Source organism: Trichechus manatus, unplaced genomic scaffold (assembly GCF_000243295.1).
Source record: "Trichechus manatus latirostris isolate Lorelei unplaced genomic scaffold, TriManLat1.0 scaffold00059, whole genome shotgun sequence".
In the NCBI taxonomy this organism is placed as follows: Eukaryota; Metazoa; Chordata; class Mammalia; order Sirenia; family Trichechidae; genus Trichechus; species Trichechus manatus.
In genome coordinates this window covers 13,292,329-13,306,342 of record NW_004443995.1, presented here as the reverse complement: position 1 = coordinate 13,306,342, position 14,014 = coordinate 13,292,329, and the positions used below count along the sequence as shown (strand labels likewise).

Here is a 14,014-nt window from a genome sequence, read left to right as displayed (position 1 = left end):
AAAAATGTATAAATGTGACATTTTTCCTCCCTAAAAATAGATCCATCTTCTGTTCTCTAACATCCAATTGGTATTACCTAAATGCAAACTGTGAAAAAAGAATTAAGGCCTTTAGATTTCTTCCTATATTCAAACCAAACACAGTGAATAACGCACCTGCCAATCACCACACTAGAAACATAACGTGTGCCACTGCCTTAAACAACTTCAAACTTCCTAAGATTTCATTCATTAATCACAATAGGACACTTTGCCTTCCTCTCTTCAAGACTTTAACAATAAATAGGATTCTTCAGAAATTAATTTTTATCAAAAGTTTAAACTGCATCATACACATACATCTTTACTTGAGTAAACACAAGTCACTTTTGAGTTATCTCAGTCTCCATAATTAAAATTTCAATTAAATTTTATCTAAGTGAAATGATCAAGCAGTAAATATAAAAACAAAATAAAAAGGAAAAAAAAACTCAAACAGGTATCTGCTTTACTTTATCAAGTCATCTGCATTACCAAAAGCAATTTCAATCTCAAAGGAAATATGCTTGCTTTAAAATAACGAATAACAATTTTAATGATGCAGTCTAAGATAAGCAATCTTCTCTTTGTTAAAGGGGTGGAGGGCTTTATGCTCTCAATTTATTCTTCTCTTTTGTTCTCTTCCAAGTCTTCCAATTCACTGTAATGAAAGCTTCCACAACTCATTCTATGATCACAGCATATTTCTAATCATCTTAGAAGGAAGCACCCAAATGACTCAAATCCTCTTCTTTCAGATACCCCAAAACCGGGATATTATTAAAAAGTTCTTAAGATAAAGCCTGTCATTGATGCTTCAGACACAATCCTGGTCAGGTATTTTTCACAAACTAATATTTCACAAAATAAATGATTATTTCTCTGTAAGTCAAGAAGAAATGTTTGTCAATGATTATTTTAAAGTAGCTTCAATAATACAACACTTTTCAATGAAAACCATTTTTGATGAAAACTATCTTCCATATAATTTTTGTTTTGTTTGTTTTTAAATACTAGCATTTTTCCATAAACAAAGAACAGAATGGGACCTTGGAAATTATCTAATCCAGGGATTCTCCAACTAACGACAATTTGGACCAGATAATGCTTTGCGGTGGGGGGCTATCCTGTGTACCACAGCATGGTTAGCAGCATCTCTAACCTATACTCACTAGATGTCAGTACCACCACCCACCCCCAAGTGCAACAACCAAATACATCTCCGGACACTGCCAAATGTTCCCTGAAGGGCAAAATCACCCCAGGCTTAGAACCACTGCTCTAATCCAACCTTCTTCCCCTTTAACAATCAGCTACTCAGTACAGAGACACAGCTTACTCCAAGTAAATGGCAAAACTCCTCTTAGGATTCACTCTCCTTCCTCAATCCAACAGAAAAAAAAAAAAAGACATACGGGAAAGGATGACAAAACAAATTGACCTATGAAGTCAAGTCCGAATCAATTTGAAGCTGAACCAAGCTGAACTAATTTGCAACCAATTAAGATGTATACATGATAAATATATTTTCAAACCCCAAAATAACACCTTCAAACTTGACCTAGTTTCTTGGTTCCTACTAGAAACAAGCAAGATTTCAAGTAAAATCTTTTCTTACTTGGCATTTATCTCCAACTTCATACTGTAAGCCAGCAGCGATGGAATAATCACGTTTCTGTTGAGCTGTAAACAGTATCAGTATAATATCAATTTGACTCAATTATTTTCAGGTGCCACAAAGCAAATTTATGGAAAATGCAGATTTTTAACTCACCCTGTTTAGACTGCAGCCAAATTTCATACTCCACATTTCTATAGACAGCTGGATTGAGTGATTTCAGAACCTTTCTAGACAAAGGAGGGCTGGTAGAGTTCCCACTGTTCTTCAGATGCTAAAGAAACAAAGAAAGCCAGGAAGTTCAATCACCACAGAAATGCTTTTAAAACGATTTTTGTTTGACATATATGTAGGAACTAAAGTCAAACGAAGGGAAAAAAATAACTTCAAAATATTAGATCACCAATAAATGTCTTACTAGTAAAAGAGCCTGACTTTACTGAAAAAGTACCAGAAAAAGTTAACACTATAAATTCATATGCTTTCACATACTGAAGTACTAATTAAAACTATCTTTAAAAAATACCTGGTCGCCTGACAAAGCTTTCAATCCATTCACATCATTAACAGTGGTAGTTTTACTCCTAAAAAGGAAAAAAATAACCACAATTAGGAATACAAAAAATGCATTTGCATAAAAGTCACTTTTAAACTCTGAAACTCTCAAAAGAACTACTCTCCAAAACAAGACTTAGTGTAAATGTGTGTATAGAGGTGTGTGTGTGTGTGTGTGTGTGTGTGTGTGTGTGTGTGTGTGTGTGTACTTACATAAGATATGTGTCAAAGACTTTTATTACCAGTAACTGTTACTAGCTCAGTCATTAAGAAAACAGAAGTAAACCATGGAATTTGGGTGAGCAGAATAATTGAGTTTATAAAAAATTCAACATAAAAAATTTTCCTTTTAATGTTCAGGTGAGGTTCCCATTAAACAAAATATTCCATTACAACAAAATTATCCATCTATAGAGGATTCAACAACCAAGCTTTTTTATTAAAAACACTGTATCAAATAATCTTCAATACAACCAAAGAACTGTCATCAGTTGAATTCACTGTAGCACACATAACTACATAAGGAGCCCTGGTGGCACAATGGTTAAGAGCTCAGCTGCTAACCGAAAGGTCAGCAGTTTGAACCCATCAGCTGCTCCCTGGTGATCTGCTCCTGTGAAGACTACAGCCTAGGAAACTCTACGGGGCAGTCTACTCTGTCATATAGGGTCACCATGAGTTGGAATTGACTCACGAGCATACAACATACATAACTATACACTGTACATTCATTCATGAAACAAATATTTGAGTGCCTATGGTGCGTCAGGCATTACATTAGGTGCTGGGATCTAAACGTAAACAAAACAGACAAAAACTCTGCCCACAAGAAATGCACAATCCAGTGAAAGTAGACACAAAATAAATAAGTAATCAGTACGTTAAATTCTAAGTGCTACGGAGGCAAAAGGTAGGAAAGGGTGATAGCGCTACCGAGATGTAGGCTGAAATAATAAAAAAAAAAGTGAGATGAGGAAAGGCCTGAGATGCTTTTTTGAATAAAGAATTATGTGGCCAGGCAGCAAACCAGGTTATTTCGTATTCCAGGCAGAGGGAACAGCAAGTGCAAAGACCATGAGGTGGGAGAGTCTGGCAAAGAGGCTGGTAAGGCCAGAACAGTAACGATGGGTTGAGTGGGAGATGAGCTAAGACAGGCTCTGACTTGCACCTACCTGTGCTCTTCTGTCCTACAATTCCTTTTTAATAAACCAATCTCCAGTCTTCAGCAAAAGAGCCTGGGTGGCGCAAACAGTTTGCGATCGGCTGCTAAGCTAAAGATTGGCAGTTTGAGACCTCCCAGTGGCTCTGCAGAAGAAAGGTCGCCCAACTGCTTCCATTAAGATTATATATAGTCAAGAAAACCTTATGAGGTGGTTCAAGGATTAAATTTACATGGCAGACCCAAATTCTAACCTAACTGATTCAAGCTGTAAAGAAGTGGTAGTCAAATCAAATTTTCAATCCAGAACAGACAATTTTAATTCCACAAATACGTGTGAATCACAAATCAATGGAGAGATTTTTTAAGTATTTATTTAATAAAGTATTAGCTATCCTAAGGCTTAAATTCTATTTCTATCTCTAGTTACAGTGTGTGACACCAAACAGAATACCTTCATACAGGGGGAATAATACTTTTCTTTTCACAGGGAATAGTGTTGGTTCTTATAAAGCGTACATACAATAGGTAAGCTTCTTAATAATGATAACTACTGTGTGTTGAACACCTCTATGAACTAGGATATGCACTTTACACGTTATCTCATTCAATTCTCACAAAAACTTCCCTTTGATAGAATACTAACATATCCTTTTATAGCTGTAGAAATGAGGCTTCTTAAATTTAAGTAACTTGCCCCAAGTCTAGTTAGCAGGAAACCAGGATTGAAACTAGGTTTGGATGTCCAGAGATCAATCTCTTAGCCACTACCCTCTATTTCTTGTGAGGAAAAGAAAATAAGCCTTCTAGACTCTAAGTTAAAAGGTGTTTATTCAGAACTAAGTAGAGGTATTATCCAGAGTTGTTTACATATTTAAACCCCAACTTGAGAGATTCATTATCTTAAAAAAAGAAACAAAGAAGCATTATCTAAGAAAAATAACAATAAAAGGAAGTCAAGGAAATCAAAATGACCATTTTATCATCACTGGATGTGTAAATAATTGACAAATTAACTTTAAAATTACAACACACATACACATAAGGTGGGATCAAACCTATTCTACAAATATGCATCCTGATTACCTCAAAAAAATAGATCATTATCAACCAAAAACAGTGAGTTTCAAAAAAAAAAAACTCATAATAAGAATTAGATAAAATTAGTGATACAGATAAATTTCTACTGAGAGCACTATTATTTTACAAATACCCTAACATCTCAGTACGTGAGACAATTCCATACAGAAAAATTCACTGAAGTGTTATTTTTTGTATGCACTAAGAAAGACATTTTAGGATTTAAATTCATCCTTACTTGTAACTGTCATCCTCCGAATCGGATATATCACCGTTGTTTTCACCAGCCACTTCAGAGGAGTCTAGTCCCATCAGGATTTTAGTAACATCAGTTTTAAATACCTTCTCATACAGCAATTCATAAAGGAGGGCTGAAATTGAGAAATTTTATGCAATACTTTTAAAACCATCTGCAATAATTAAAAATGGTGGGTATTTTTTAAAATAGGGATAGAGAATAAAAACGAGATTATCTATCGCTCAGGCTTCTAAAATACTAACTGGATACCTGCAACATCAATAACACAATCTAATCAGAAAGTTGCCTAAAGAGCAGCCAGGATTTCTGTCTGTGCAAAGTTAATTTGCTCGAAATATCACAACTGTAAAGACAAGTACGATGACAGTAAACAGTAAACATGCAGGTTGAGCAATCACTATATGTCACACACTGTGCTGAGATTTCACAAATCCTCATATTTAATCCTAACACAAGGATGTACTATTATTATAACTATACAGATGAGGAAACTGAGATTCAAAGATGTTACACAACCTGCCCAACCTTAAGGGGCCTGGATAAAAAACATTAAGATTGTTAGAAAAACAACATGGCATAGCATGGAACGCACCAGGTGACCAGTCATAAGACCTGGATTCTAGTCTCAGCTCTTTCACTATCTGTAATCTTGGGCAAGGCACTTCACTCAGGTTTCTCTAAAACAAGAGGCTGTTTGACTCCATAACCCAGCTCCAGATTTTATGAAATCTTGATAATTTCTTAAGGAACTAAAAAGAAACTTGGAAAATGTATTCTCAGCCGTCACTGAAGGGAGGAAGCATATTTACACAGTTTTTTTTTGCATTAAGAAAAACAAAACTCTAGCCTTGAAAACATGGAAATGTAGTCTATAAAAAATTTAAAACACACAATGCGTGGACTTTAGGACTCTCATTTGGCTTTATTTGTTAGAATGAGCTCTATGGAAACACAAGCGCACTAAGAATTCATCAACAGTGGGTGTCCACCCTGTTAAGGAGTCCCCAAGAAGACCTCCTGTCACAGATTCTGGTACCAGGAGACACAACCGTGACATCATCCAAACCACAAGCACTGAGAGGTAGAAGAAAAGGCAGGCTCCATGAGCTTTCGTTCCCAAAGTTGAAACGACCAGATCTGGACCTTGAGGGTGGACATATCGCCCACGATATAGACAGCCAGACTGTCACATCTCAAAATGAATTAAGTTAAAAAAAAAAAAATTGCCTTCCATCTATTTTTTTACCAATCTCCACCAGCTTAAAAACATAGCAAAAAGCTGTTACACACACAGCACTGCTATTTATATGAATGATCTGTGCTCTGTCAGACAGATGATAAAGGTAGGAAGGGTCATTACTCTTCTATAGCAGTAACTCTCAAACAGAGGTTTATTCTCCAGTAACCCCCCAAGAAACATTTGGCAAAGGCTGGAGACATTTTTGATCCTCATAATGGCACGATGCTACTGGCATCTACTGGGTGGAGGTGGGGGATGCTGTTAAACATCCTACAATGCACAGGTCAGCGCTCACGACAACGAACTAGGCTGGCTCAAAAAGTCAATAGTGCCGAGGTTAAGACACCCTACCCTACAGCCAAATAAAAATATTTGATGTGCTCAGTCATTTGGATTTTCAACCTATACAATAACAGCTTTAAAATCACATACAAATCTTTAATGCTGAAATACGTGCAGACAAAAAATAATTGTATTTACAAGTCAAACTCTAGCCATTAGCTCCTTTTTTTTTTTTCCTATTGAAACAACTTTTTATTATGGCAATAGATTTGGTAACCTAAAGCTCTCAGAAATATCTTTCATGTTACAGCAGAACAGAATATATTTGCCCTGACTCATTTGCAATAAGGCTGTAGAGCTTCGGGATATAATTTCCTATACAGATGCAAGAGTAATACTTACACTGACATATAGCAGAGCTTTCTTTATACTTCATGGGATAGACAATATCATAATGATTTCCATTTGAAAAACACAGTAATACCTGAAAGGAAAAAAGAAAAACACATTTCAGGTCCTTCATATAATGACATTTACATAGCAACTTATGTCTCCAATGCCTCTGAATTACTATAAAACCTGTTGCTGTTGAGTCAATTGCAACTTATAGTGACCCTATACAGGACAGAGTAGAACTGCCCCATAGGGTTTTCAAGGAGTGCCTGGTGGATTCGAACTGCTGATCTTTTGGTTAGTGGCCATAGCTCTTAACCACTACACCACCAGGGTTTCCCTGAATTACTATAATTCCCCAAAATAAAGTTAATATTTTAGAACCAATTTAACGCTCCAACGTGGTCAGCCTATGGTACAATTCTTAGTGACTTGAGAAAATGTTTATGGGCAATCAAGGACCTAAATGTTAAATCTAAAACCATTAAGTTCTTGGAAGAAAATAAAGGGGGCAAAGCTATGGGACCCTAGTTTTTTTAAATGACAGCTTATCAAATGAAACAACTGCATGAGCAGCAAAATACAAACTAGATAATTGGAACCTCATGAAAATTAAGTACTTATGTTCATCAAAGGACTTTTTCAAGAGTAAAAAGACAACCTACAAACTGGGAAAAAAAATCTTCAGGAACCATGTATCTGACAAGATCTAATACAGAAAATATATACAAAACTTCTACAACTCAACAACAAAAATAACTCAATCAAAAAATGGGAAAATGACACGAAGAGACACTTCACCAAAGAGGATATTTAAGCAGTCAACAAGCACATGGAAAGATGCTCATCGTTATTACCACTGTTGTTATTTTTGTGTGCTGTCAAGTCGATTCCAACTTATAGCAACCCTACAGGACACAGCAGAACTGCTCCATAGGGTTTCCAAAGAGCGACTGCTGAGCTTTTCGTTAGCAGCCTGAGCTCTTAAGTGACTTTGCCACCAGGGCTCCCATTGGCCATGAGAGTGATGCAGATCAAAACTACAACAATATAACACCTCACTCCTGCTAGAACGGTAATGACCAAAAAACAGAAAAAAACAAATGTTGGCCAGAATGTGAGGAGATCAGAACCCTTATCCAGTGCTGGTGAGAATGTAAAAGAACAACCATTGTGGATAACAGCATGGTGATTCCTCAAAAAATTAAAAACAGAACTATCGTATGATCCAGCAATTCCACTTGTAAGGTATATACCCCAGGGACCTAAAAAATAGTGACAAAGAGAGACATACGTACACCTGTGTTCACTGTAGCACTATTTACAATAGCAAAAAATGTCCATCAACAGATGAATGGATAAACAAAATACAGAACATACATACAATGGACTACTACTCAGCCAGTAAGAGAAATTTAGTCCTGATACATGCTATACAACATGAATGAACCTCGAAGACGTTATTCTGAGTGAAATAAGTTAATCACAAAAGGACAAATACTGTATGATCTCACTTATATGGAATGACAAGAATAGGAAATATATAGAGACCAATGGTTATTAGTGGTTACCTGGAACGGAAGGGGGAAGAGAAAGAGGGAATCATTCTCTGGAAAGTAGTAAAGTTTTGTCTATGGCAACGGGAAAACTGACATTGATTAAGGGCAATGTTACACAATTTGACTAATGTAACTGGTATCACTAAGTCCAGAAAAAGGACAAAATGGCAAATGTTGCGTTACACGTAATTTTACAAAAGCAGCAGCAACAACAAAAAAAGTGCAGTTATTGATACTACTTACATACAACCAAACATCTCATGGGATTAGTTTTCTTGGTTCGATGGCTTAGGGTTATGGTTTCATAGGACAATCCAGTCAGCTGGCCTAATACTGCTTTTAGAGTTTCTATCTCCTAGTTGGGTGAGTAGTGCCTGGGGTCTTAACAGCCTGCGAGTGGACATCAAGATACAACAACTGGTCTCTATTTATTCACCTGGACCAGGAGAAGAAAGAGACCCAGGAACTATAAAAGGAACTGGACTGCAGCTCCATTACTACTGCTTCCTTTGCCAAGAGACCAGAAGAACTAGGGGGTGCCCAGCTACCATTACTGAATGTTTTCATCAAGGATTCAACAGATGGACCCTGACCAAAACGGGGGACATGTGGAACATAACTTTAAATTCCTATGGAATCTAAACTTACTGGACCCACTGAGGCTGGAGGAACCCCTCAATCTACTGTCCTGAGATAATCTTTAAACCTTGAACTGAAACCATCCCCTGAAGTCATCTTTAAACCAAACAATGGTTTAGCTTTATTAGTAAAAAATGTTTGCTTGAGCATGCACCGTTTTAAAGAATTATCTATGCGGTCAAATTGACAACAGTAACTCTAAAGCACAGATGAGAAGTTCAGAGGGCAGTGAGTCTAAGTTAATGGGGTAAAATAACTTGGGCAGAGAGAACCAGTATGATGACACTTTGCAACCAATGTCACAGAACTGTACATGCAGAAGTTGTTGAACGGGTATATATTTTGCTGTATGTTTTTACTAAAAATTAAAATAATAAAAAATGCTTATGGGATCATAAAAAACAGACAATTTATGAAAACAATATGATTTCAACTATTTAAATAACAAGACAGTATACAGCCTAGAAGAATAATGCTTACCACTAGGAGGCAGAATCAACGATAAATTTTTTCCTGCTTCTTTACAGTCTAATCTCCAAATAGTCAATTATTTAATCAAGAGAAATGCACACTGATTTTGTTTAGAATGTGTCACATTCCAAAAACTGTATTGGAAAGGCCAGATCCAGAGCAAAGCCCCTTGGAAACCCCCAAGGTCTTGTAGAAGTAGCATTTCACTCAATACCCCCTTCACCACAATGGTGATATACAAGTCACTTCGACTTGGCATGCAAAATTCCAAAATAGCCGATTAAAATAAAGCTCTCTTAATGAATCGATGCATTCTTTTTCTATCTAGGATTCACAAAAACTTTCCATTGTTTCTGATTTGTGATTAACACCCTAGTCAGTGAATCATCTTTATGACAGGAAATACATCATGATTACCAAAGTATCCCTTGATGCAATGGTACAATCTATTTTCACAAATTATTTTACCATTTAATGTTTATTATACTCACACAAAACACTAACAGTCCAGTTCATCATATAAACTAGTATCTCGTAAAGTGTTTTCTCTACTGAAATGTTATGTAAAAGTTCAACACAGTGATTTGTAGGAGGGAAAATACAAAATAATATACTTAATTAAAAGAAGATGATTAACAGAAACTTATAAAATTCAGAATACCACAGCCATCATACAGAAATATTTCAAGTCACTTCAAAATTATAGATTAGGAGGTCAAGATGGCAACTGAGTGGTTCTTATATTTAAATTCTTTAGAGACACTTAGAAAAATGCTTACCTTTTCAGGAAAATTATTTTCAGTTACTTGTGACGGAGAAACATTTGGTTCCTGATAAATTATAAAATCTTTCCTGAAAATAACATTTAGAAATTATTTCTGATAGAATATACTTCATGAATTTAATCTTTCATTCATTCATTCATCAAGTGCCTAACACATGCCAGGCAATGTTCTAGGCACTAGAGATATACCAAAAAACCAAACCCATTGCCAGTGAGTCGATTCCGACTCATAGCAACCCTATAGGACAGAGTAGAACCATCCCATACAGTCTCCAAGGAGCGCCTGGTGGATTCAAACATGCCGACCTATTGGTTAGCAGCTGCAGCACTTAACCACTATGCCACCAGGGTTTCCACTATAGATACAGGAGTAGGTAAAAGATAATAATGAAATAACTAAGTTGTAAAACACCTAAGCAAATGAATTTTTGTTTAAAATAAAAATTCAAGTATAATTTGAATCTATATAACCCAGAAGCACCTCAGAAGACAGGCCTACAATCTGCTTCTGAAAGGTCACAGCCTTGAAAACTCTATGGAGTAGTTCTACTCTGCACATGTGGGGTCGTCATGAGTCAGAATCGACTCGACGGCAACTAACAGCAACTTCAGACGTAATTCTGAAAGGAGACCTTAGAAATTTCACAGAAATTGTAAAAATAAAATTTACAGACATATTAGGTGGGGAAGTATTCATCTGCTCCTCTATGGTCAAAAGTAGGAAAATTGAATAACATAGTGTTTTAGTTTTTATCTAGTGGCCATTCAATGCTACTGACCTGGAGAAAATAAGAAATCATATGTTTATAAGGTTGGTTATAAAGTGACACAGGTTATATGACATAATCTGAAAAAATTTCTGTACTCCTTTCCAAAAGTATTTTAAGAATTAAAATGTCTAAATTTTGACATACCTAAATGTCAAAATCTAATTGATGCAATTAAAAAAAAAAAAATAGAAAGGTGCTTCACAACTAAGGTATAAAATGGCCTAATTTTAAGGATAATAAAGTACACTAAATTTTCTACTTTTATTTCTGTTTACTTATGCTATTAGAGTGTTTACCTGTACATATGAGAAAGGGCACTTATTTCCACTTGTCCAACCCATTCCTGTATTGAAGAAAAAAAAGATGGCACATAAGTGTCTCACGCTTTTTACAATATACCTCTACTAGAAAAGCTCATTAGTATCATTATAAAAACACTTAGATAAAACAGATGATAATATATGCTAAAGAGCAGTCCAAGTATCTGACCTAAAAATTCTTAGTAACAGGCTCGAATGATAGTGCCTCTTGGTGTGTCAAGACCACCTGAGTGGCATCTGTGCATTGAAAACTTGTTAAAACAAGGGCTCGGTCCTCCAATTCAGTAGCCAAGACAGAGTCCGGCACATAACATGCGCTCTTATCTTCAGAGAATGAAGGTACAAAATGAGCAATTTTGAAATGAGGCAGAAATTCTATAGTCCTTAAGCCTTTCTAGAAGGCAAAATGTAAATGCCCATATACTCTTTGGTCCGGCAATTCAACTTCTACAAATTTGTTCTGGAGAAATAGTTCATAGTCTACAAAAGTGTATGTAACAAGGATGTTCACTGTAGCTAATTATAATAGTACAAAAACAAACAAACAAAAAGAAAATCCTAAGATTCTACCAATAGATAAGTGAGGTGCAATGAATTACTTAATACGGCCCTTCTAGCCATGAATGATCTTGTGACTCCCACAAAATGACTGGGTGTGGCCCACCAAGGGGGGACTGGACATCTTGCTAATGATGCAAATAAGGTGCATGAGACCCTTGTGGGGGGATGGAAGGGGAAGGCCATGGAAATAAGGTGTATGGAAGCCTAACGAGGGGATTGGTCAGTTTTGTCATCCCACTAGGCTTAAAGGAAGCCAATCCCAGCAGCAGGGAGGGGACCTCAGTACCACCAAGGAAGAAGAGTAGAGACTGGAACCCATTATCTGGACCTGGGGTTCCTGCACTGAGAACCTCCTAGACCCAGGAGACAAAGCTGCAACACCAGAGAAGGCACAAGACAGTAACAAGTGGTGTCAAGTGCTGCAGAAAAGGCAGCAGCAGAACCAGACCAACATGAGATGGTGTGATGGGACGCCCACTAGTGAGGCCAACCCATGGAGTGAGAGAGCGTCTTCAGGAAGGAGGCTTGCTGGCAGAGTGGGGTGCCTCCAGGCACTTGGAAGAGCTAGGCTCACCGATTCATGGAGCAAGAGAGCTGAGTGCTTTGGGCTGAGGCTTACTGGCATAGTGAGGTGCCTCCGGGCACTTATTGGAGGAGCTGAAGAGCTCTGTAACACTTGCCCGAGCAGGGCAGAGGCCAGGCCGAGAAGCCAAAAGGCCTGCCTGTGGGGACGGCTGAGAAGTTATCATCCTGATTGAAGAACTGTATCTTGAGTTGTTCGTGATCCTGAATTGTAACCTGTTACTTCCCTAATAAACCTCATAATCGTGAGCATGGTCTGTGAGTTCTGTGTAGCCACTGCAACGAATTATCGAACCCAGCAGAGAAGTAGAGAGTGCCATGGAAAGGACCACTGGTGTCAGAACTGGTAAAAAGGTTGGAGAGTGGAAATATGTTTGATCTCCACCTCTTAGGAATCAGCCCTGGGTTGATGCTGACAGTGATTCTCCCTCCCCCTTGTGAAGTTAGGCAAGGAGGTCTGACACCACACCACCATCTTCCCTCCTCCCCGTTGTTGTCGTGTCGATTCCAACTCACAGTGACCCTACAAGAAAGAATAGAACTGCCCCATAGGGTTTCCAACGAGCGACTGGTGGATTCAAACTGCTAACCTTTTGGTCAGCAGCTGTAGCACTTAACCTCTGTTCTACCCGCTCCACCATTTTTACGGTAATAATTAATAATTTATGGTTCGTCCATACTATGGAACACCAGGCAATCTCTGAAAACAATGAAGTATACCCATATGAACTGACTTGGAAAGATCTCTCAAGCTATTAAGTTAAAAAAGCAACTCATGATAAAATAATCCTATTTGTGTTAAACAAGAAGGTATGTCTATTTGTAAGTGTGTGTGTGTCTGTGTGTGTGTGTGTGTGTGTGTGTGTGTGTGTGTGTGTGTGTGTGTGTGTGTAGAAAGGAGATCAGCAGTATGCATCTCAAACTATTGATAGTGAAGAACAGGGAGCTCAAAATAAGGGAAAATGAAGGATCTTCACCCTTCATTCAGTATATATCCATATTTTTAATACTTTTACCATGAGAATGTATTCCTATACTATGTATGAAATTAGTAAAGCCTTAATAACAAAAGTCACTAAAAACATGGAGCTATGGTAAGTGAATGCTGCTACTTTTTCCTTGAAAGAAAAAATATATAGATTGAGATTTTAGACAATGTTTTGATCTCAGACAAGGGCAATCTTTCCCCAAGAGACTTTTTTACTAGTTCTTAAAAGTTAGCTCTGGTTTTCAAAATGAAATAAGTAACATATATTAAAATAGATTTCTTAAAATAGGCCTCAGCCTAACAATCGTGCCTCTCGCTAACTGCTCCAACAAGTGACATCTCTGGTGTAGAGGAAATCCCTCACGGCATCAGCTGCTTAGATCACAAATACAAACGAAGTTTCCAATTTATTGGAAATGTGTCATAGCACTTAAAAAAATGGAAAATTGACCCCTCAATGTCAAAAAAGTGTGATTTCTCAAACAATATACCTTTTTATAAGCATTTAAGTTTCAGAACAAATTCTTTAAGGTTAAATTTTTACTTCAGCTAAGAGAATTAAGATGCTTCTCTGAGAACTGGAGGAAGTAGTACAGTTTACACCCTAATATCCAAAGTAAGCATTTTTTATGATGCTTGATACACATCCTTCTTGTGGGTAAGATTAAAGAATTTCTGCAAAATCTGTTTTAACTAATGAACCACAACTATACCAAAAATGCATAATTTGAATGTT

The 14,014-nt window shown here is 37.0% G+C and overlaps 1 protein-coding gene across 1 annotated transcript in view; it reads right to left on the bottom strand.

Annotated features, from left to right (window-relative positions):
* OTUD4 (OTU deubiquitinase 4) overlaps window positions 1–14,014 on the bottom strand; it is a 44,560-nt gene that overhangs the window by 18,592 nt on the left and 11,954 nt on the right. The window contains exons 4-10 of the mRNA XM_004378852.3: window positions 11,124–11,170; window positions 10,053–10,125; window positions 6,614–6,695; window positions 4,669–4,801; window positions 2,163–2,220; window positions 1,793–1,910; window positions 1,637–1,701 (exon numbers count right to left, since the gene is read on the bottom strand). Of these exons, the coding sequence (XP_004378909.1) occupies window positions 1,637–1,701; window positions 1,793–1,910; window positions 2,163–2,220; window positions 4,669–4,801; window positions 6,614–6,695; window positions 10,053–10,125; window positions 11,124–11,170 (576 nt within the window). The remainder of the gene's footprint in view (window positions 1–1,636; window positions 1,702–1,792; window positions 1,911–2,162; window positions 2,221–4,668; window positions 4,802–6,613; window positions 6,696–10,052; window positions 10,126–11,123; window positions 11,171–14,014) is intronic.